Source organism: Accipiter gentilis, chromosome 4 (genome assembly GCF_929443795.1).
Source record: "Accipiter gentilis chromosome 4, bAccGen1.1, whole genome shotgun sequence".
NCBI classification, from domain to species: Eukaryota; Metazoa; Chordata; class Aves; order Accipitriformes; family Accipitridae; genus Astur; species Astur gentilis.
This window is the reverse complement of record NC_064883.1, coordinates 25,011,523-25,034,555: the sequence shown is the minus strand read 5'-3', so window position 1 is coordinate 25,034,555 and position 23,033 is coordinate 25,011,523. Positions and strand designations below refer to the sequence as shown.

Sequence of the window (23,033 nt, the reverse complement as noted above, 5' to 3'; positions counted from 1 at the left end):
CAAACCTCTTGTCAAAGACAATTATCAAAGGGGCAGTAGAAAAAAAGGTTGATGTGAATAAAGTCATGTAACATGATTTCATTTTCAGCATGCAAAATTAGTGTCACTTTCATGAGCAGGATCCTGAAGGGAAATGCAAAGATCAGCTGAGAGTTGGCAGGAGAAGAACAAATTAGGAGCTTCTCTATGTAAAAGTTAATCAATCTATAATAACAATGCTGCTAAAGAGGGGCAGCACAACAATGGACTGAAAAAGGAACGAACAGTAAGAAACATTATTTGTCAGCTGGGAAAAGAAATACATTAAAATTATTTGCTCTCAAGCTGCAAAAACAGGATTAGAAAGCACTAGCAAAGTTTTAAAATTAAATAAAAAATAGTCTTTGATCAGATTCAGAAATATACTACTTTTTTGGTTTTGACAGTGTTAATAATCTTCAAAGAATTGCATCTCTTATGATAGTATCATTCATATAGGAAAGTCTAGGACTGTTAATTTCTCAAAGGCAAAGTAGTGGACTATATTGCTTTACACAGAATTTTGCTGACTGAGTTAGGTCTCACTTAAGCCAATATAGCATGCTGTTATATTTAGGAATGGGAAAACTGAAGCAACTTGCAATAAAATATTGTTAGTATACAAAGCCACAATTTATATTTATCTATAACAGATTTACAGTATCTCAGCTGCATGCCAGTCATCCTGGAACAAAGGACTAATCACTCAGAAGAGCAGACAGCATGAATAGAACTGTTATTGCCACAAAAAGATTCTAACTAGCAGACACACAGAATACACTGTAAAATCAAATAAAATCCACTTGGGAATATTATTTGCTGTAAGTCTTAGTATTATGAACTTATGTTTGCAGGTACCATGGAGAAATGAGTTTTCAGAGAGAGAAGATTAAAAATAAATAGCTGTTTCCTGAATTGTGCAATGATCCCTTACGAAGGCATCACAAGGAGTGGATGTGAACAGGAAATGACTGCAGGAAAGAGGAGTTTGAACCATAGCTGTAGGCCCAAACAAGCAGTCAACTTTTGTCAGTCATCAAAAATTTAGATCCACATTTAATAAACTAAATTTCCATATAATTATCTGATAAAGCTTTCCAAGATTTTCTGGTAAATATGGCCATGGGTAGAGATTAGATATAGACCTTGAAATCTGTGAGTTTATTCAAATTAATAAAAGATGTGATAGAGAGGAAGGGCTGCTTGCAATTCGAGGGGGTGTGTGGAAAAAAAAAAAAAAGAACACCACAACAAACTAGGGCTGGTTGAATTATAAGGAGAATGTGGAAGATTTTTAATTGGAAGGCAATTCCTGTTTTATTACCTCTCTATTATTACAGTTAGAGAACACGTCAGTTGTGCCTCAGCTTTAAGGCTTGTTTAGGAGAAAGGTCATCTCTGTGAGGTCCTTCAGTCAACCAAGCAATGTTCTTCCTTTTGCAGCTCCCTGTGGTGGGACAGTGATAGGACAAACTGGCATCATTGAAAGCATGGGGTATCCTGAGCTTCATTATCAAGACAACCTGCTGTGTGAATGGTTTCTGCAGGGTCCCAGGGGCCACTATCTGACTATCAGACTGGAAGGCCTGGATATTCAAAGCTCTTCCGAGTGCACAAATGACTTTGTGGAGATCCGAGAATACAACGCTTCTGGTCTGAGAATTATTTCAGTGTTTGTCTTACCTTCCCTAGTATTACTATGAAACCTCACCAGAGGTTCCTGAAAGCATTTCCCTTTGGGTATAAAGTGAGCATTTTCAATGTACAGTATTTGCTTCTGTCTGCCTTGCTTGCTGAAGCAAAGGCAAACACAACCCTTCTATTTCCCAGCAAGAACTTGATTTTACTAGCTTATTCCTGCCTTTCCGGTTAAATTGGGAAGAAGTGATCTTTCAATATAACTATAAATAATATATTGATATAAAATTGTCTTCCTGTATTTGATTTTTGCAGGAAATTTGTTGGGCAGGTACTGTGGTAATACTCTCCCTGATGCTGTGGACACCTCTGACAGTTTTGCTTATGTCAAGTTTGTCACTGATGGATCAGTCAATGCCGGAGGATTCAGACTGCGCTTTGATTCTAGTACTGAAGGTTGGATTTGTAAGGCTGCAAGTTACTTTCAGGGAAGCAACATATACCACAGACTATAATTGCACTAATACAGCATATATTGTAGATCACTTATTCTTGGAGTCGTGTGTATCTGCTCTTAAATTTAAACTCTGGGGGAAGTATGAATAGAGCTCTCTGATCACTACTTAGCCAGTCTGAAACTTTGAGACGCAAGCAGTCTCCCACTGTAATGGATGTTGCCATCAGTGGTAGGTCTCACACAATGAAGCACACTCTTCCACACCTTTTCTCTCCAGCAATCAGTCCAGGGATGTCCTAACATACCGTCCCCACATCCCTCTTGATGAGGAGGCAGGTAAAGAAATGCTGTGATTCTCCTTTATGTTATTTTGTCCCTCTGAGGTGAGTAGTATTCTTAAATCTCCATAAACCCAATAGTTTTTAGCCAATAGGTTTCAAGCAGAATCACAGAAATGCAGAGACATTGAGGTTGGAAGGGACCTCTGGAGATAAGGTAGTCCAACCCCCCTGCTCAAGCAAGGCCAAGTAGAGGAAGTTGCCCAGGATTGTGGCCAGTCAGGTTTTTACTGTCTCCAGGGTTAGAGACTCCAAAACCTCTCTGGAAAACCTATTCCAGTGTTCAACAACCCTTATAGTGAAAAGTGTTTTCATATGTTCAGATGGAATTTCTTGTGTTTCAATTTGTGCCCATTGCCTCTTGTCCTGAGCACAATGACTTCACAGGGCTGCTCTGAGCAGGACTAAGGCCATAGACTTCGTGCATTACACTTCTCTTTCACATTCTTTAGTGCCCATGCAATGCTTGTCCTGCCAAAATATGGCTACTTTTTAAGAAATTATTTGTGGTAGTGGTCTTGAAAAATCTCCTGCCAACCCTTCTTAACTCCTTCCAGTTCATTTAAAATCTCAGCTGAAAGCTTCCTTATTCTTTGTGTTCGCTTCTGCAATAAAATAACAGACAGGGAAACAAACTCCAAAAGAATGTTATTCCACTTCCAGGACCCTGTTATGCAACCATAGAAGAGAAACTGTATTAGTAAAAATTTAATGCAGGTGGATACGCAGATTAGACTATTTTGCAGGAGTTTGTGAGGGTGAGGAAAGGGACTAAATCTCCCACTGCACACCATTAAACTGTATCTCTGTATTTTAAAAGGAAACTAACTGTAAGCTGGTAAATTTATACCATTAGTCTCAGAAGAAAAATGCACTGTATACCCAAGACTTTTTGTGTTCTTTCCTCAGAGCACAATTTGATATTCATAACAAAGATAGGAAAATCACAAAATAACTGTACTGAAAAAGCATTGCTTAAAATCCCTGAAAGTTTTTCTCTACCTCTGTTAACCAGCAGAGAAAAAACACATCCTTCATCAACACCCACTTTAAGACCCTGCTCGTTCTGTGTAGCTCTGCCCAGTGATCTGAAAGGCAGAAATGTCTCAGTCCTGCCACAGTTAGAGGCTTGTATCACTCGACATCAAAGCCTGTGGGTCACTCAGGCTTCTGAAGCCTGGCATGAGCCCTTCAGAGAAGAGAATATTAATAATTAGACTAAAAGGAGCTGGTATGGTTAATTAATATTCAACTACATTTATGGCTGAGTGATAGAGACTGGCAGGAACTTAGCTGTTTAGACAAACATATGGACAGGATAGGCATATCAAAGCAACCTCTCAGGATCTCTTTTTCTTGCATTATCAATGGTTTTTTTGCTATAACTCTATAAGCAATGCTTTAAGAAGTGTCCCAATATTTGGGTATTTCAGAATGTGGTGGGGATTTTACTGCCCCTGTTGGAACATTTACTTCACCCAACTATCCCAACCTATACCCACATAATCGAGTGTGTGAATGGAGGATCACAGTGGAGGAAGGCCGACGTGTGACTCTAACCTTTAATGATATGAAAACTGAAGAACACTGGAGGTGCTCATCAGATTACGTGGCTGTGAGTATTGGGCATGGAGGCAGAAAATGCTCTTCCTAATCCCTTTATGGAGCATTAATGGACATAATAGAGCTGAAATGTCATTTGTAGGTCTACATCTGATTTTAAGACAAAACATAATTTAATCCATGGAAAACAGATAAGTGAGAGAAAGTTAGCTCTGTAGAGCATCTAAACTCATCTGCTTGTTTTAGAGTATGGAAATTTGGAATTGTGGTCCAGGCAGAGGGGAGGACTTGAAGAAATAATTAGAATTGGCTCTTTATCTATTATGGAAAAAGCTCTGGGGTTTTTGAAAGCTTTCAACGTCTCTTCTCTGTGGACAGTAAGTCCATCAGTCACTTCCAGGTCTCTTTTGACTTTGGAGGTTGTTACTGCTGTTGTTACTTACTGTTGTCAATTTTTTAAAAAAAAAAAAAAGAAAGAGAGAAAGCCAGAGATTGAAACAAACAGCTGCTACTGCATTGGACCTTGCATATTCTGAAAGAAAGAAAGGGAAACCCCAGGAAATTCTACCTATTTATTGCTCCCATCTCCTAAAAGATAGATTTTGGTTGTTTTATCATGGTTATTTTAGATTTTTGGTTATTTAGTGAAAAAAAAAACAAAAAAAAATCAAACCTGGCACACAGAACTGGACCTGGTCAGATGTACAAATGCCTCAAAAATATGATTCCTCTACAAAATTGCAAGAATGGAAGATCTAGTTTAGTTTTCTATTTGTTCAGATTAGCAGTGCAAACACAAGAAGTAGCTTCAGTATCATCAGAAACTAGCCCATGCACAACTGTGTGTGTGTGTGTGAAGTAGCTCTCCCTTGTGATTTGTAGATGATCTTCCCCTTGTTTTCTTTCACAGATGCTTTAGACAAACCGTGGGGAGCTGGCTTTTTATCGATTAATGAAGTAATGATCTCTTAAAGGAAGCTCTGTCCTGCCAGCTTTTGTGCCTTCAGCACTCTAATGTATTCCAAATCTCAGTGGGAAGCTTCACTTCTGCCTCGCTTGCACTGCTGAGATAGTAGTAGAAAGAAGGAAATTAACTCCTAGGCTAAAGGCTGTATGAAAGAAACTGCAAAATACATCTGGTTCATCAGAAAGTGAAATGTTTGAACTAATCAAAAATACCCACCAGCACCAAATATTTTGGAGGAGATTTTTGATAAAGCTGATGTTGGCTTTAGCAAGACTACAAAGATGATTGTTTGAGACAGAATGAATATGATCAGCAGCTGACATTATGAAGTGATTGAAGATATAAATATTGAGCTAAAATACAGTATTTTTCCAAATAAAACTGTTTCACTTTATTAAAAAAAAAAAAAAAAAAAAAAGAGAGAGAGGGCATATATTTGTGTTTTGCCAAAATAAGCAAGGTATTTTTGATGTTTTACTTTAGAGCCTGATCTGCTTAAGGCAACGGAAGTTTGTTCAGTGTCTTGAGCAGATCTGGGAACTAACCTGCTGTGATGGACATCAATGAACCTTGTATTAAAGATGTGAAGCACTGTTAATTGATACAGGACATGCTCATAAGACTGTATTTTGATCTCATAAGAGTTTATTTCGACCCAACAGGTTTACAATGGCCTCAGACAGAACTCTCCCCAGCTGGCCAAGCTGTGTGGTGAGGTAAATCCAGGCACTGAGGTGAAATCCTCTGGAAACACAATGAAAGTAATTTTGGTGACAGATATGTCCCATGCAACCAGAGGCTTCAGTGTCTCATACATGTCTAGTGAAGATGCAGGTAGTGTGTGTTTTTGAATTGTTTGATCTTTGGTGAGTCATTTCATAGTTAAAGTACTGGTGCAAGTCAAAGAATTACCTAGACAAACAACAAACCTCTGATACCTTTTTTTCTCTTTAACTTCTCTTTGGTGGGAGTAGATCACATATCCTTAATTAGTTGAAAGGATGTAAAAAAATGGGGAATGTCTGGGAGCTACGGACTTCATGTGCCTGTTATATTAAAATTTCAAATGAAAAGAACAACCTCTGTTATATATCACAGTCCTTACTCTCACTACTGATTTATTGTTTTGTACTTAGTCTTGAGTAAGACATGGTCTGAAGTGGTCTTATTCCATGAAAAGATCCAAGAAGCATAGTGCCATAGACAACTTGAATAATTCAAGTGCCTCCTTATTACTCAGGGGGGTAATAAATTTATTGTAGCTTGTGAAAGAGTGCAGCTAACCTACTTTTGCAAGCTCAGCCTCCAGAGAGGAGGCAGCTGGCAGAGCCTTACTACTACAGCCTTGTGTCTTTTGAACTTAGTTTTCCAACTCCCCCCCCCAAATATCTACTGTAGCATGAGTGTACTGCTCTTGAGGGTGTGTTCCAGAAAAATCTCAAGTCTAGAATTAGGTAATGGGTAGGGCTGAGCAATACTGGACTGCTGCTGCAGTGGGACTTTATCAAAATGTTAAATAATGCTTGTTGTATTGATGGCGCTGCTGAAATATTTTATTTGATACTGTGAATAATTGTTTCTTTGATTTACACATGTGTTTTTCAAGGCTTGCCAATAAATTCCAGGACATTAGGCAAGAATTTTCTTGTACACAGGAGTAAATTATAAAAAAGGAAGAAGGTGGAAAAAGTTTTGGTCTAATCAGTACATATGCTTGCTGACATGCACACATCAGAATAAATAGGGGCAAGATTTATCTTCATATAAGAATTATTGCTATTTTTTAAAAAATTGTATTTTGTTTCTGCAGTTTGTGGTGGAATCCTGATGGTATATGCAGGTGGCAATTTCTCTTCTCCTGGTTATGATGGTGTCAAAAATTACACAAGTAACTTGAACTGTGAATGGACCATTGAAAACCCCTCCCACTATAATTCATCCATATATATCTCTTTTGAGGATTTCCACTTGGAACATCACCAGGACTGCCAGTATGACTACCTAGAGTTACGAATAGGTTTGTATGTTCAGCGGGAGAATGGATTAAGCCTATCAAGGTTCCAGCTATGCAACTGTGTTTCTTCCAAATCTTGTTCATGTATATTTGCAGATGGTGATTGTTGTAGGATCTGTACATTTGAGAGAGTATTCACATGCATGCCTTCCATGTTGCCTCCTAGACCAGGAGTGGGATTTCACTGCCAGAGCAATGGATGCATGGATTTAGTCACCCTTTCTTTCAGGGGAGAAAATGGAAAACTGGATAGGTGTTTTGGGGGAATAAATTGTTTTGGTGGTTGCAATACACACCTGACTCTCTCTTTACAGGGGACAATACAAATTTCACTTCATCTCCCTTGAAAGATGGCAGCCAGGAGAAGTGGGAGTCATCAAAACAATTTATTTGGCCCACAGCCCATTCTTTCCCTGCTCCTGAAATATCTCCAGGGACAGCAGGAGTGGAGTAAAGAATGTTTTAATTATTCATAGTCTCTGGGCTGAATACCCAGTTCATACCGCGCTTTTGTACTCTTAAGATGATTCTCCAAAACCAAATCTGTATTTCCTGTGAGACTGTATCACAAAATACAGACTAAACCATTTAAAAGGAAAATAATCACAGGATTAATGCATGAGTAATAGCTCTGCACATTTGAGCATCTTTAGCTATCCATAAGAACAAACAACTGGAAATGTCATATGAAAGTCACTCAGCTAATGCCAAGTGTAGTATGAAAACTCCCGTTGTCTTCTTCACTGAAAGGCTGTATCTGTGAGTCCCAATAGAGAGAGCAGGTTCTAATTTATGAGGAGATCGTTTCTGAAAGGTGTGGGGGGGGAGACCAGGAATCTGTTACATCCTTTTTTGCATTCATTTGAACAAGAACTCTTAGTTGTACAGCATTGGTTTGTCCCCTGTAGAGCCAAAGCATCCATAGCTGCATAGCTTAAAAATTCCCTCCCATGTATGCACTGGAGCTGGGAAATAATAGAAAGAGAACTCAGAGAAACAAATAATGAAATATATCTGGTCCATTACTCATTAGTTCCCACTACTCTCACTTTACTGTGAACCTCAGGCCTCCAGGCAATAAAATCAAAGGAAAGAGTCAAAAATGTGGTCTTATTTTGCTCTACACAGCTTTGCCATCTAAATAGTAATGTTCATTTTGGCCATATTAATGAATCTTCAGTTTCACAACCAGTGTCATGACAAAGGCAGAATGCCCTAATTCAGCTGTGTACACTGACAAGTAACATTTAATTAACACTGAGATGCAAATAGTGCAGAATATCACTAACCTCAGCCAGGTGCTGTTTAAGACTCTCAACACAGCAGATGCGAAATTGGAGAAAGGTCCAATTCAACAGTAAGTCACCCAAGAGACCCCAAATGAAACTGGGATGTGTAAAATTCTTCTGAGTTACCCATGCAACACACTTAATGGTATTGAATGAAAAAAAAAAGTGGAATTGACTTTGTGTATTCATTGAGAAATTTTTAATCTAAAAAGATAAAATAAATATTTCAAATTTTTAGAATAAGGCTTTATATTAAGTTATTAAATTATCAGGCATGTGCACATAGTCTGTACATGGTAGTACAGTTGACCATATTGCTGCAGTGAAATATACTCCTAACTTTCGGCTTTTTGGCTTTTGGAAGACTTGATTTTGTCTTTTGGACCATTCCCTCAGTTTGAACCAAATCTTACAGCACAGTCTTTCTGTTTACATTTTCTGTTTATCAACAGTCTAGATCTCTGGCCAGCTGGCCATTCTTGAAAGCAGTTATTGGTGTCATTTTTCACACTGTAGAGACTGAGTAACCTGGGTCACATCTGTCACATAGTCAATCACCTTGTAAGAAGTGCAAAAAACAAGAAGTACACTTCACATTTTAATGCTCAAAGTGGATAGTACTATATTTTCCCAAGCCATAATTTATCATGAACATCTTCTGCTTGTACAGCTCACTATCATTTTTAGTGCATGTTAACAAGACAGGTTTTAGCATTTCTATGTGTAATTTACATTAATAGAATTTTATTATATGCCACCTTTTATCCCTGTGCTTCAAGGCATTTCAGATGGTGGCTGTGTCACTGTATATGACAGAAAGATAAAGTTACTCAGCCGTGTTACTTGGAATAACTGTGAAAGGGCTTTGAAGAGTGCCCAAAGTTTCTTCCTCTTGCTCTACTGCTTTCTTCACAAGAACAGCCTGCCACTCTGCATGGAGCTAGGAGTTGCTTTTGAATGGAGACTTTGAAGACCAGCAGCCTGCTGTTATTAGAGAAGCAAACTTAGCCATGGTGTTGCCTGGATGTTGTGAGGAGCACCATTATGCTTATTTTCCTTCTCCTGAGAATATGTCAGGAATAAACAGAAGCTGATACTTTTACCAATGTGATGGATAAGAGCTTACACCAACATGAGCAAACATTCAGTGTCACAGAAGTGCAATGTCCTGTGTTGTGCTTTCCTTTTAGGTTTCAATGATTTGAGCAAATGATGTGCAAATTTGAGCATTTTTTGCCATACAGAGAACAGTATGTTGAGGTCCCTAGGAAAGAGATGCCCACTATTAATACAGCAGTGACAGCTTGTTCACGGAAGAAGCACATCACTATATGGTAGAAAACTCAAAATTCCTGTTGACTTTAATGAGGATGTCACAAACATAGGCCTAATAGGCTTCCTCGTGATCAGATCCTTGGGCCATCTTTTCTCACTGTTCTGCCCCAAAACATTTGCAGTTTGGGGGCACTTTCTGTGTTTTCGGGTCTGATGAGTCATATAAAATGAAAGTGTGCAGCATGGCAAGGAGGAGAGAGAAGGAGCCCAAGATATTAACAGGATCATTAATACAGCTTTGGAGAGAACTTCCTTGTTGTCGAGATTTAGATCCCAGCAATGAACTGCAGCACTCTACCTATACCCATAACAAATAGCCAGTTTTTAAGTGTGATATGTACTTTGCTCTGTTTTCTAGTCAAACCGAAATGCGTGTTTGCCCCATATATTCCTTTATGGTATTGTAGCTCTTTTAGGATTCAAAAATTGTATTTTTTTTTTCTTTCTTTACTCAGGGGATGCTGATGGAGAGCTAATAGCCAGACTTTGTGGTCAGGCTGCACCATCTGTGCCACTGGTCATAGCTGCCCCCCAGATCTGGGTACACTTTGTAAGCGATGAAAACAGAGAAGATAAAGGATTCTTGGCCCATTACACATTTGAAGGTAAATGGCTCGATAGACTGTTGCCCTTGCTGAGTGAGGCACTTCTAGGGAGTGTTGCCATTCATTTGGTGATACTGAGAATACACACTATGGGATTAACTCTCAAAGAGGTCCTCAAAAGTTACACAGTGCCTGCCACTATTTATATCTATCTAAAGCAGACATATGCTAGCAATTGAACTTTCAGATTTATTTGCTGCCTCACTGTTCCCATTCCCTGAACCGCATTTGAGTTTTTGCAATGCAGTGCAACACTCAGAACAGCCAGTTGCTCTTGGGAATAGGGATGTAACAGGTAACACCAGCCAAGTTTGACTTACTTCAAATAGGCCTCCAGAGTGGCTGAAATGCATTCTGCTGGTTGAACCTTTGCACTCATTTTGAAATCCACTTAAAGCCATATCAGTGCAAATTACACCACTTTGCCATTTACATGCCAGCACAACTATTCTTCCTGTCACAGCTGGATTTAGCCTTGGTGCTTATCTAGACACATCAGCAAGTTTTTGACTTGATAGTGTTGGTCCAAGAATGGCACTGGTTTGCTTAGGAGTCTGAGATGAATAAATGGAAGATAAGGTGGAAGAGGCAGCTGTGTCAGCTGGCAAAGGTTTTGCAGAGCTATATTAAGTATCAGAATAAATGCAAAGTTTCAAGGTCATTACATCTGCTTACTCACTATTCAATGACAGATTTTAAAACTTGGATTTTCCCAGAGAAATTGTTCATCCTTACCTATATCAGTCCAACTTAAACATATTTTAGTGCTGTTACAAGCTGAATAATCTTCCACTCATTTGATTACAATGTTCAGTTACTAAAATGTATTGAAATGTTACTTTTTTCTTCAGCCTGTGGTGGTATACAGTCAGGTGAAAGGGGAGTTATCTCAAGTCCTAACTACCCAGAACCTTACAGCAATCTGAATCGCTGCTCCTGGCTGTTGGAAGCCTCTGAAGGTGAAACCATCACTGTGAGTAACACAATGTCATGACTGTGTGAGCAGCTAGTAGTGTGAGAAACACCCTCTGAGTCTTGAGGAACAGGTTTGAGACAATTTGGAAAATCAAAAATATGGAAGAATGAAACATCTCCCCATCAGCCTTACCTAAGAAAGAGGGGGAAACGAAGGTAACACAACCAAACTAGATGATTGTGCTTTTTGAAAAGCAGAAGGATCCTAGTCTAACTTGACCTCAAAACATAGCACTCACTTCTTCTTTAAACAATTACTTTCTACATTTAGGAAACTAAAATAAATCATGTCGTTAGATGTGCATGGATATTCTCAGTATCATGAGAACAAACATGAGGCTGAAGTTTTTTCATCTCTGCAGGAAAGTTACAAGCCACTAGAAAGTTACTTTTGTGTCTTAATGGTTAGTCTGGAAGATAATATGATGGCTGGTACAAATCACATCAATGATTTCCCAGCAATTATTAATGGGCTGCCTGAGGTGCTACTTTCTTGAGCCAAACTGCTGAAAGACCAGTTTAAGCACCTTTATGATCAAGCAGTGCTAAACTTCACTCACCGAATTATTTGACTGATCCTTTGGAGAACATGTCCAATCAGTGACATTTGCAGTCCAGGTCAGAAGAATATCTGAAAAGCAATTTTGTAAAGACACATTGCAGATTTTCATATGTAATGTTTTTCACTAATTTCCCTATCGTGTTTTCCTTATTTACAACTACAAGGTATTTCTTAGAAATGCAAACTCATAGTCCTAATTATTCTGCTACGTGATGTTCTGACCACTGCCTAGGTTCTTACTTCAGGGAATACAGGATTATTTTAGTAGAACACAAAATTTCTATTTAATCCACAAATTTGTTTAAAGCAGAACTAGTCTTAATCAGATGTAAGCAGATTATCTTGAACTGAGTAGCAGCTCCCTCAGTGAAGGCAGACTAAACTTTTCCAGTATGAGCTGCCAGTTTCAGTTGCTGGTAAAGATCTGAACTTAAACCATTTGAGCTAAATTTGTATTTGGTCTTTGCCTCAGGCGGAGTTCTTTTGCAAATGAATACACACAAAAGTTACAGGAAGAAGTACTATGTATTTGCTAAACTTTTCCACAAAGTTCCCAATCCTGGAACTGGTAAAAAAAACTTATTGGAAGAGGGCCAGGCAGTCATTAGTGTACATCAATATTTCAACATAAAGAAATCCAGGAGTCTACTAGGTCAGCAATCTAAATCTTCGAACTGGAAATCCCACCTGTGTGCATATCGCTCCAAGGACAAACAGCATCAGTGTGGGAGGGAGACAGGGTCAGAAGCTGCCTGCCTAGCCTAGTCTATTTATGTGATGCATCCAGGCCCACAGGAACCAAACATGAAACTGTTTCTCTCAGATTTAATGGAAACTAGCATTCTTTTTAGCAACTCTTAAGTATTCTGATTAAAAATAATAGGAAGAAAAAAATCCAAGACTTTCGGCTTACATAGCTACTTATATTTGACTGTGCAACTTCAGATTTCATGACCAGAAGCTTGGAGAGCAGGAAAGTGGTTCAACACCTGTACATATTCAAGACCATTTTGAACCACATACTTAGCTTCAAACATATGGTTAAGTCCCAATAATGCCAGTTTTGAACCTGTGTGTTCCTCTTCCATTTCTGTCTTCATGCTAAGTAGTTGCTGTTACTTATAGCGGCAAGACTCCAAGCAATACTTGCAGGAAAGCATCAAGGTGAACTGAGGGTCAGATTTCTGAGCATACCCAGAAATCATTGTGCTAGGATGGCTACAGAATCTGGCTGGAATTGCTCCAACCCCTCCACTAGTGTGGCTGGTGTTAGCTTCTGAATGTCGCTTTTGTGTGTTGCAGCTTACTTTTACAGCCTTCCATGTTGAAAATCATTCACTTTGTAAGTGGGACTCTGTTACTATCCTCAATGGCGGCTCTCCTGGGTCTCCTGTCATAGGAAAGTATTGTGGAAACACATCCCCTGGGACTATTCGGTCTGGTTCCAGCAAGCTAGTCATCATCTTTAACTCTGACCACTCAATACAAGGAGGTGGTTTTTATGCAACATGGACAGCAGAATCTCTAGGTAAGAGAAAAAATACTGATTTTTCCAGGTCTAACATCATGCAGTACATCATGCCTAAATAGCACTTTTCAACCACAAAATGAAATAGGATTCCTCCTCTTTAATTAAGTTTGCATTAAAGAACAACAGAAATACATGCCAACATCTTCAGCATTCCTGAGAGAAGCCAGCACTAAAAAAGTCAACTATTAAACCAGTGTTGTCTGATCTCACACAATGAAATGAAATTTGGACTGATTTTGTACTTTTTAAGCCTCCCACTGGCAGTTTCTTGGTGTCTGTAAATTGATATCATGCCCATTATCCTCCCAGCAGTGGTATCTATCGTCAGTGACTATGAGACATTTCACATCTTGAGTAACAATTGTTTCACAGTTTGATTTGGTTTAAACACTTAAAACTAGAAAGAGGTTAGTTTCAAAACAGAGAGGCAGAAAGAACTTCTCAAAGAGCACATGTGACAACAGTCTAAAACTCTTCCACTTTAGTGGAGATGTTGGTACACTTTTGAAGGTGGTACAGATGCAGGATGGAATTGGCACATTTTAAAAAGCTACCTTCCTTCTGTTGAAATTATCATCTTTCTGGATTGGGGCGGGGGTGGTTGGAAAGGTAGCTCACTATCTGCACACTGTCCTTCAGGAGATGACTAAAGGCAAGTGTAGATATGCTGGCTGGTGGCAGGGCAGGATTCATTGTGCCTTCTTACCTCAGTACAGAGCTGGCAATGTGTTTCCTAGTGTCACCTCCAGCTGCAAACTTTCTGGCTGATGCTGATCAGCTTTCCACTAGTTAATGATCTAGCATTATTCACACAGTCAGTTGATGGAATGTCTTCTTAAATATATCAACAGCCCATGCTTGTGTGAATATACACTGTCACGCAGGTTTTTGACACTGTTCCCTATTGTCACTGGGATTTCATGTGCAAGAAAGGCCACTCTTCAATGATGTAGACATTAACATACACGTGCAATGTGCATAGTCAGTATTCTCTCTGTGAAAGAAGAATTCTTTTTTTATATACCTTGTTTCCTTTCCTCAGTTTTCTTCTCATTTGTCCACTGAGAATCTCTGGGCTTACATTCTGTATGTATGAGCAAAACTTGGCCTCATATCCTTCTAAACACAATTGCCATTCTAACATAGAAGAATGAAAAATAAAATCTTCCTTTTAAAGCTAATATATATTTTTTAACTAAGAAGGAAAAAAAGAGAATGTTATAAGTCTTTTTTTTGCTCTTTATTCATCCTGTTACTACATGGTCTCTGAAATAATAATGGGTTGCTAGTACTGTGCACGTAGCCCTAGTAAATTATTCTTGGCATGGTATTTGCAAGTATGTTTCAAATTAACTAAACTTATTATGTAGAAGAACATGAGCTGCCACAGAGCCATGACTAGCTATTCCTTATAAATGAATCTGTTAACAATTTTTAAAGGCATGTTTGTCAGCCCTCTCCATAATCCCACTGAGATCCACAGGGCTGCCTGGGCTGGAGGAGAAGTCACTGTTTTGCCCTGGGTAAACGGATGTAGCTTGAGTAGATTCACATGTGGAACTGCAATATTCACATGTTGCAGAGTGAGAAAAAAAAAGGATTCAGCAGTAGATTGAGGTTTTTTCCCTAGGGTGCTTTCCTGAATGGCTGTCAGTCATGATGTGCATGCTGTGGGGTGTGGCAAAGAACCTGCACGGTCTTGAGAGAAGCTCCTCATTAATGTATTTCTGACCCTTACTCTCTCTCTAAGCAATACTCACTTCTAATTGCCACCAGAGCAAAAGGTTGTGAACTGGCAAGGAGAAGGAACTTGTGAAGAGAAAGTTAAGTACAAAGAGAGTCCTTCCCTAGAGTGTAACTACCTCCCTGCTGCAGAGGCGGGAGAAGGAACATTAATTAAAAGAGGGGTAAATGAAGTTTGAGTGGATGTCAGGGCTTTTCTCTCTCACTCTTGCAGCCACAGAGGCAAGAAATCATTCAAAGCTGACACCGATGGGAAATATTTGAATATTTCTCCCACCTGTTGCTACTTTTTCCAGGATGTGGTGGAATCATTCATTCAGATAGCGGTATGATCAAGTCTCCTCATTGGCCTCAAAACTTTCCCATGAACACCAGATGCACATGGACCATCATTACGCATGAAAGCAAACACTTGGAGATGAACTTCCACAGTAACTTCCAGATTCCAGACAGCGATGGAAGCTGCCAGAACAGTTATGTGAAGGTAAAGTAATTGTTGGTATTAGATCAGCAGAGCAGTGCTTTAAGAAGTCATGATTCCAGAATCCTGTTTTGCAATTGTCAAGGTTAGGATTGTCAAGGCATAAAATTCAGGAAATATAAACTGAAGTCCTTGTACCAATACAGTCAATTTTCTGTATGCCTTGACAACTAGCTTGTATAGATTTTTTATCAGTTCTTGAAATTCCACCTCCAGCAGGGTCCCCATCACTCTACATGCTGCCCCAAAAATGAAAAATATGAAAAAATTACTTATGACTTCAGAACCAGGAAATAATGAGAAAATGTAGTGTAATGAAAAGACCTTTTCAATTATTCCAGCGAGTAAAAAACCAGGAATGTGACACTATAATTCTACAAAACTTCTTTATAAGTGTATAAACTGTCCAAGTTGCACTAATTCTTCTCTTTTTTTAATCTCAAAAAAACAAAGATAGCATTCTTATCTTTCATAGGTTGTCAAGAGCCACTTGTTTTCAAAGCAATAGAATGGAGTGGACATGCTTTGAATTTTTCAGTGTCATTTTTTTCTCAGGCATTTGGCATACGTCCAGTGGGTTTGTGCTCATTTTCTCTGCAGCAGTACAACTCCCACTTGAAATAAAGGGCAAACATAATTTGACATGTAGGAAGACTTGAGCAGCTGTACCTACTAACTTACAAACTACAGTTGCACTCATTTTTTAAGGCTGTAGAAAAAAAATACAATTACAGTTGTCTTTTCATAGCCTGCTCCACTGATTAATTGATGTAATATGTTACAATACATTTTACTATTATGAAAGTCTTAATGCCACCCAGTTAAGGTGATTTAATTTCAAATTTCTAAACTGTCCTAAATGGCATGGTCAAAACTATGCCAACTGGAGTTTTTCTCCATAGCAAAAAATCTGAAATTTTTGGTGATGTCCACCTTCATTTCTGAATGTCCAATTTGAGAAGTATGACGATGTCTGGATATGAAAAAATGTGGAACAGGTGTAGGCTTTTTCCATTCATTCCAAGCTGAGCAAGAAAAAAGAGGAATCCAAAATCAATAGTGACTTTGCAAAATCTTGGCTAGGCCATAGACTGTTTATATGAATCATTTAAGCATCCATTGCCTCAAACACCTGGCCAGATGAATGAGGTGATTCACATGCCTAACACTTACAGACTAACCCTTGGGTAACCCTTTCTAGGATGGTTGCTTAGAGCAATCACAATTTCATGTGGTTGTTCTAGTGCCACTAGACTTCTTTCAAACATATTCTTTTAAAAATCAAATATTATTTTTTAAATGTATTTTTAGTATAAAGTACCAGTAAAAAAACCTGTTCAAACACAACAATGAAGAATAAATTTATTATCAGAGTAAATATTTTTTTTCTTTTTTCTTGAAGCAGACATTTTAAATCCTTGGCAATAAACATCCTGATTCAGGAAATTATTTAAGCACTCAGAGACACTAAATATTTATGCCTATGTTTCATATTATATGTGTTGAAATGCAGTGCTTAAACTGTGAGCCTCAAGTGCATATTTAAGTAATTACCTGAAGAGGGTTTCACTGAAATACCTACCTAAACCTGCATGTGCTTCTTGAATGCATGGTTTGATTGAACTTAAATTGGCTCTTGGTACAGTTGAAGTAATATATATATTTTTTTTTTTTATTATATTTTTGTGAATTATATTATTTTGTTAACTCTCTATGTGATTTGATAGTTGTCATTGAACAAGTGAATGTAACATAACAAAAAATTGGAATAATTTTTTATTAGCAACACTAGATATTAAGGATCCAGATCTTCCAGTCTGATGCCTCTATATTACCCTAGCATGATAGCTTTGGTTTTTATTGACTTATGAATTATATAAGGATTGCATTTAATAATTCATTGTATACACAGATATTCATATTCATAGGGTGTATGGAGATAAGCTAGCAGAGACGAAATGGAGATAGGTAATGATGTGCATAAAATGTTTTTCTCTGGTTCCCTGAACCTGATCTACGTTGGCTCTGCTATCAGCAGGGGTTTGAGCAAATGACGTCCAGATACCCTCCAGAGGTCCCCAGCAACCTAAGTGATTCATTGGGATTCACTCCTTGGAGAAGTCTTTTTGTCTCCACTGACCATAGAGTGAATGGAGAGGGATTACCCCCGATTTAGATCTCTAAGATTCAGTGTGAGATGAATCCTATGCTAAGTTTGTGGAAAGAACAATTGCATATGCAATTCCTGGTGGGTTCCCACAAACTACCTGGGTTTTGAAAACACTAAACTGTTTCCAATCTGGGCTTGTCAGGTGTGGAGAGGAAATGATGAAGAAGCAGCAGCTTTGTTAACCACAGGATGTGGAAGTTCAGCTCCTGATCCTGTTGTTGCTCCAAACAATGTGATAACTACAGTATTTCAGTCTCAGGATGCTCCTGGGCCAGGTTTCTCTGCATCTTTCATAAGCAGTAAGTAATATTAAAGCCAGATGGCTGCTCTGTTAGTCCATTTTGGATTAGTTTGATCTGTGTGTAGCAATTCAGACATCAGTCCAACAAGGCATTGAAGCCTCTGCCCAGCTTTTGAAACCAAGAGTTTCCTTACTGAGCGCAATGGAGCTACTGTGTGCTCCAGTGTTGGACTTGCCAAAGATCCTCCATGCAGCTGTAACTTTGTAGCTATTCTTAGCCACCTTTGCCTTTTCAGTGTGTGGACAAGAAATGAATAGGCTTTAAATTTTTAGAATTTGTTTCTCTGTAGTTAAACTGCTTGGAAGCTAAACTTATAATCTTAAAAAGGAAAAAGGATCTGCTCCTCCTGTAGAATTTTTATCTCTGTTCTTTTCAAGGCACGTGCTGGAACTGTGGTAATTTCTCCTGTGTATGGTGTAGCCCATGCCCTTCACATAAACTGCTCTCAGGAGAAGAAATTGCTCCTCACCACCTGCTCTGGCCTTTGCTTTGCTTTGCTTTGTTGTATTTGCATTTCATGTAGGTCAAGTGGCATTTCTTGGGTGGGCCTCTCCATTTCTTTAACCACAGTATGTGCTTTGTGAGGGTCAAACCCACCAGAAGTGTAGGAGGCAGTGCTCAATTGCCATTGGTTGTTTGGGTTTTTTTTGTAGGATGCTGCAAAAGGAAACCTCTTTCCCTTCACTGCATTCAGATTAAAACAGTGAAAAATTAAGTGCTTAGATGAAGACACTATTGAAGTATACAGAATTCTGAACTGAAATTGATTTTGTTTTTATAATGTCTGCACTAATGTTGTCAGTAACAACTAACAACCTCTTAGTGGAGACAATCACAGGCTTCATATGCCTGTTCCTAATCTTATACCAGCCTCTCACTGTGCACTACACTCTTTTAAGCCTGTGGCTTTAAATAAAGAGAAACCCTGAGGCCATGCAATCATTAGGATCAGAAGGAGCCCCATGAAAATGAACAGTTCTGTGTGCTTGAGAAGTTCTGGGTGGCAAACCTTTCCTGCCTCTGCATATAGCAAAGCAACCCAGAGATGGCCCTGCAGCAGACTGCATCCTCCTGGCTGTCAGGCACGAAGGAAGAATTGTGCCACTTGGGTAACGCGGGCATTTTCAAATGAGGCTAAACTGCTGATGTCCCCCCAGTAACGCCACATCCAATTCAGCTACATTTGTATGTACTAAGGGATTTCGAAATGTGCAGGCTCCAAACCCATAAGAACAGCAGTGCTCTGCCCTTCTGTTCAGTGGGCTGAGGGGCTATGGCCTGGTCTTATCCAAGACACTCCAAGATACTGTGTGAAGCTGTAGGCAGGAAGACCCTGTTTTTCCCAAAACCACTGCTGTGTGTATGTGTAAGACCTACTTTTGCTATCATGATACATACTACTCTCCCTGTTTTTTTGACCAGCCTGTTAAGGAGAGATGAGGTCCTTGTGTACATTATTGGTTTTCTCAATGCAAAACCGGAATGATGTTATCACCTGGATTATAACTGTGTCTTATTTATTTATGTTTGCAGGATGCGGAGTAAATTTCACCAGCCCTGCAGGTCGTATCGTCTCTCCTAACTACCCTAGTCAGTATGATAACAACTTGAACTGCAGTTATATCATAGACCAGGGACCACAGTCACTGGTGATCCTAGAGTTTGAGACTTTCCACTTGGAAGGTAACTGGTACTTCATAATTTCAGTATGTACTATGAAGTGTAACTTCTTACTTGAAAACATACAAGTCTTCTATCATGGAAAATGGTTGATGATTTAATTTGCTGGTCCATTCTGCAAATCATTTACAGCCAAACAGTTAGAGAGGTAGTTTCCAGGGTTCAGTTTTGTGTCACTGAAGAGTTCCAGAAGAGTGAAGCTAGATCTCACCTGTTGAATATCGTACAGCAATGAAGTCGGGAATTTGCTGGGTGGTTGGAGTATAAAAGTGTCTGTGGCCAATTTGGTCTTTGTTCCTGCCTAACACTTTTGATCTTAGGCCAGCTGTTTCGCTTTTCAGTGCTTCTTCTTCCTTAACTGATAAAATGGATATAATTATACTCGGGTGTTTTACAAGGATGTACAAGCATATAAATGGGAAACTAGGTGAAAGACTACAGTAACTGAAAACGTGTAAAAGTTGTTACACTGTATATACCCACGAACAAAAGTCCCTCTTGAGATTTTCAAACGTGGCAGCATTTAGCCAAGAAATAACAGGTATAATATCCTGGTCTCATTGGTGTGAATGGTAAAACTTTCCCAACTTTGACAGGACCAAATTTTTATGGGTGGAGATGTCGTGATAACACAGAGGAATCAGTATGTCCAAACTACTTGGGTAGTATCACATATTTTAAGGCCATCATTTGGTTCTCTTGAAGTCACCTAGACAAAGAGATTTTCGAGTAATTTGTTACTAAGCTGGGGTGTGTAATTTGAATTTTTCTTCGGACCAAACAATAAAGTCAGAAAATATGTTCCTTTTATTTTCCTTTTAAGCTTTCAAACTATTTTAAATTCAAAAGTATTATGGTCCAAACTTAATTTAGGTCTGAGGCAAAGGTTTGATTTGACTATGATTCTATCTATCTGAAACATTTTTTTCATATCCTAATACAAACCACTACTTTAAGATTTTTTTTTAAATGAAATGTAAACCACAGAAATTACATAATTTCTTCATGTAGAAGACATTATTATTCAGCAGACATGCTAAACATTAGGCTGAATCAGATGATGCCAATTTTTACACCTCTGTGAGTACATTACTGATCTGTATTCTGTCTGTGCATTCAGTTAATTTATAAATGGATTGAAGCTTTTATTATCAAGAAAGTTAAAGCAAAGAGGTAAATGATACAGACATAATAATAAACATAGACCTAAATAACTACTAAAAATATTCTACTTTTTGCAGGGCAGTTTGCTCCTTTATTGTTATAGGCTTCCTTAGGCTACACAAACTAAAAGTCCTCAGTCATATGAAAGAAAAGAAGTGTGGATATGACCTAAAGGTCAGCTGGTTATAAAAGAGGAAGTATGACACTCTCCAGCAGCTGATTATTAACATTTTTCACAAAATCTTAAACCACAACCCTGTAGCAAAGAGAAATTGCCTGGGTTTAAGTTGGAAAGAAGATTGAAACCACTATCTTGCAAACTATCATGCAGAAGTGAAAAAGTATTCAGCTGTCCCACTGAATACGTTTAGCAGATGTGCCTAAGGGTTTCCAGCATGAAATCCCTTAGTTCTTTTGCAAAGGCAGGACAATGTTTCACAGCATCTGTTAAAAACATTTCTAGCTGTTCCGTATGCAAGGAAGCATTGCACCTGTTTAGACTGTTGCTGAGTATGGCCTTTAAAATTTTAACCATACTAGTACAGATGTTCTGGACTGGTTTTTTTAAGTTTAGCTACATGTTCAATTAACATAATTTACTACCTATTTGACCTCTCAAAAGAAATCCAATTGTTTTTTTCATGGTTGTTTAGTAATGAAATGAAGTATCTAAAATAATGCCTGTAAGGCATACATATCTCATTGACTTTAACTGGTTGAGATATCTTTTCCAGAAAATTAGAAGGCAGAATGTAATTGGCTACAGTGTAGTTACACATTGGTACAAAATTGAATGACTTCATGGGTGAGTCACAGACCTCTGCTGTAAAGTAGTTATGTTTTCAATTATGATGAGATGCCTATTCTGATTATAAAGAACGATTCCAATGAGGTAGTCAACCCACAGCAGTTATACAATGTCAGTATCTGGAACCAAATGAAAAAGAAATGCATATATTAAATATTAAATATGTACTAAGCACTAAATATAGCAAGTAACAGAAAGAACTGGAATAAACTGTATTTGTTGATTTTGTGATCAAAATTTAATCTAAATTTGCTGCTTCCTGGTAGGTAGAAAAATTGGTTTTATCTGACTTTAAGCCCTGGAAAATAGACACCTAATTTAGATTATCATCTAGATTTATCTCCTCCTATAATGTAGTGAAAAAGTGCTTTAAACTCAAAACCAAATATGTTGTACAGGTGGAATGAATTGCTTTCTGAAGGCCTCCCTCACTCTCTTTACCCATTGACTATTACAGGAAGCCATAGACAATAGCTTACACAAGATACTTAAGATTTAGACAGCAAAACATAGGCAAGATTAAGCCTAGGAATGGAGTTTGGTTTAGTCTCTGTGATCTCCTTGCAGCCTGAAGTATGTCTCTTCCTGTGCCAAACTGAATATGGTTACAGAACCTTTCTTTTGATTTGTCTGTTTCATGAAGTTGCATTGGTTGCCACTTTCTTCTTGTAGTACCACCTGCATTGTCATGTTTGGTTGTTTTATAAAGAACCAAACAAATGGGGGTGAGTTTGTTTTCTCAGCCCCACTTCTGCAACAGTGATAAATGTCTTCCATCTGTCATCCCTCCTTGGATCAAAGGTCTACACAAATCTAACATATTAGAATTAGTAGTAGACTTGCTATCTAAGAAATAATTAATCACATCCATCTTTGTTCATAAGCTTTATTCAGGTGAATGTCCCTACAAATACACCTCTGACAGCTACGGTAGTGTATTATTAAATGACTGTAATACTCTTCAAGTATGAGTATAACATCCAATAAAGTCTGAGTTCCAAATCATGGAAAATTAGGGCAAATGGATATGGGCCTTCTGCAATAACTGCTTTTAGAATTCTGTAGTATTTATATTCTGTCCATACAAAACAACTGCATTGTGTTGATACCATGTCGACCTGAAAAATGTTTTAATAGCTTGTTTATTTCTCCCTTTTTTTTTTTTTTTAAACATGCAACTGTAATTTTGCAATCTGGGATAGGGTCACAGCTTCATTTTGGAGTCTTCTCTATCTGCTTTCTCAGTTGTTACTAGGCAATTCAGAAAATAGACAAGTTTTGCAACAGATTATTTTGAAAGAGGGTATATATATATATGAAAGACTTGTAATTCCTTGCTTTCAAAATAGTATCTTGTGCTATGGAGCTGGTTAATATGTTGCACAGGAGTATA

At 38.3% G+C, this 23,033-nt stretch overlaps 1 protein-coding gene across 1 annotated transcript in view; it reads left to right on the top strand.

Annotated features, from left to right (window-relative positions):
- The window catches only part of CUBN (cubilin), a 149,024-nt gene that overhangs the window by 100,556 nt on the left and 25,435 nt on the right, over nucleotides 1-23,033 (top strand). Inside the window, exons 46-56 of the mRNA XM_049798757.1 lie at nucleotides 1,462-1,671; nucleotides 1,972-2,112; nucleotides 3,885-4,066; nucleotides 5,644-5,815; nucleotides 6,792-6,998; nucleotides 10,075-10,224; nucleotides 11,076-11,197; nucleotides 13,064-13,289; nucleotides 15,332-15,519; nucleotides 17,829-17,985; nucleotides 19,522-19,671. Coding sequence (XP_049654714.1) covers nucleotides 1,462-1,671; nucleotides 1,972-2,112; nucleotides 3,885-4,066; nucleotides 5,644-5,815; nucleotides 6,792-6,998; nucleotides 10,075-10,224; nucleotides 11,076-11,197; nucleotides 13,064-13,289; nucleotides 15,332-15,519; nucleotides 17,829-17,985; nucleotides 19,522-19,671 — 1,905 coding nt within the window. The remainder of the gene's footprint in view (nucleotides 1-1,461; nucleotides 1,672-1,971; nucleotides 2,113-3,884; nucleotides 4,067-5,643; nucleotides 5,816-6,791; nucleotides 6,999-10,074; nucleotides 10,225-11,075; nucleotides 11,198-13,063; nucleotides 13,290-15,331; nucleotides 15,520-17,828; nucleotides 17,986-19,521; nucleotides 19,672-23,033) is intronic.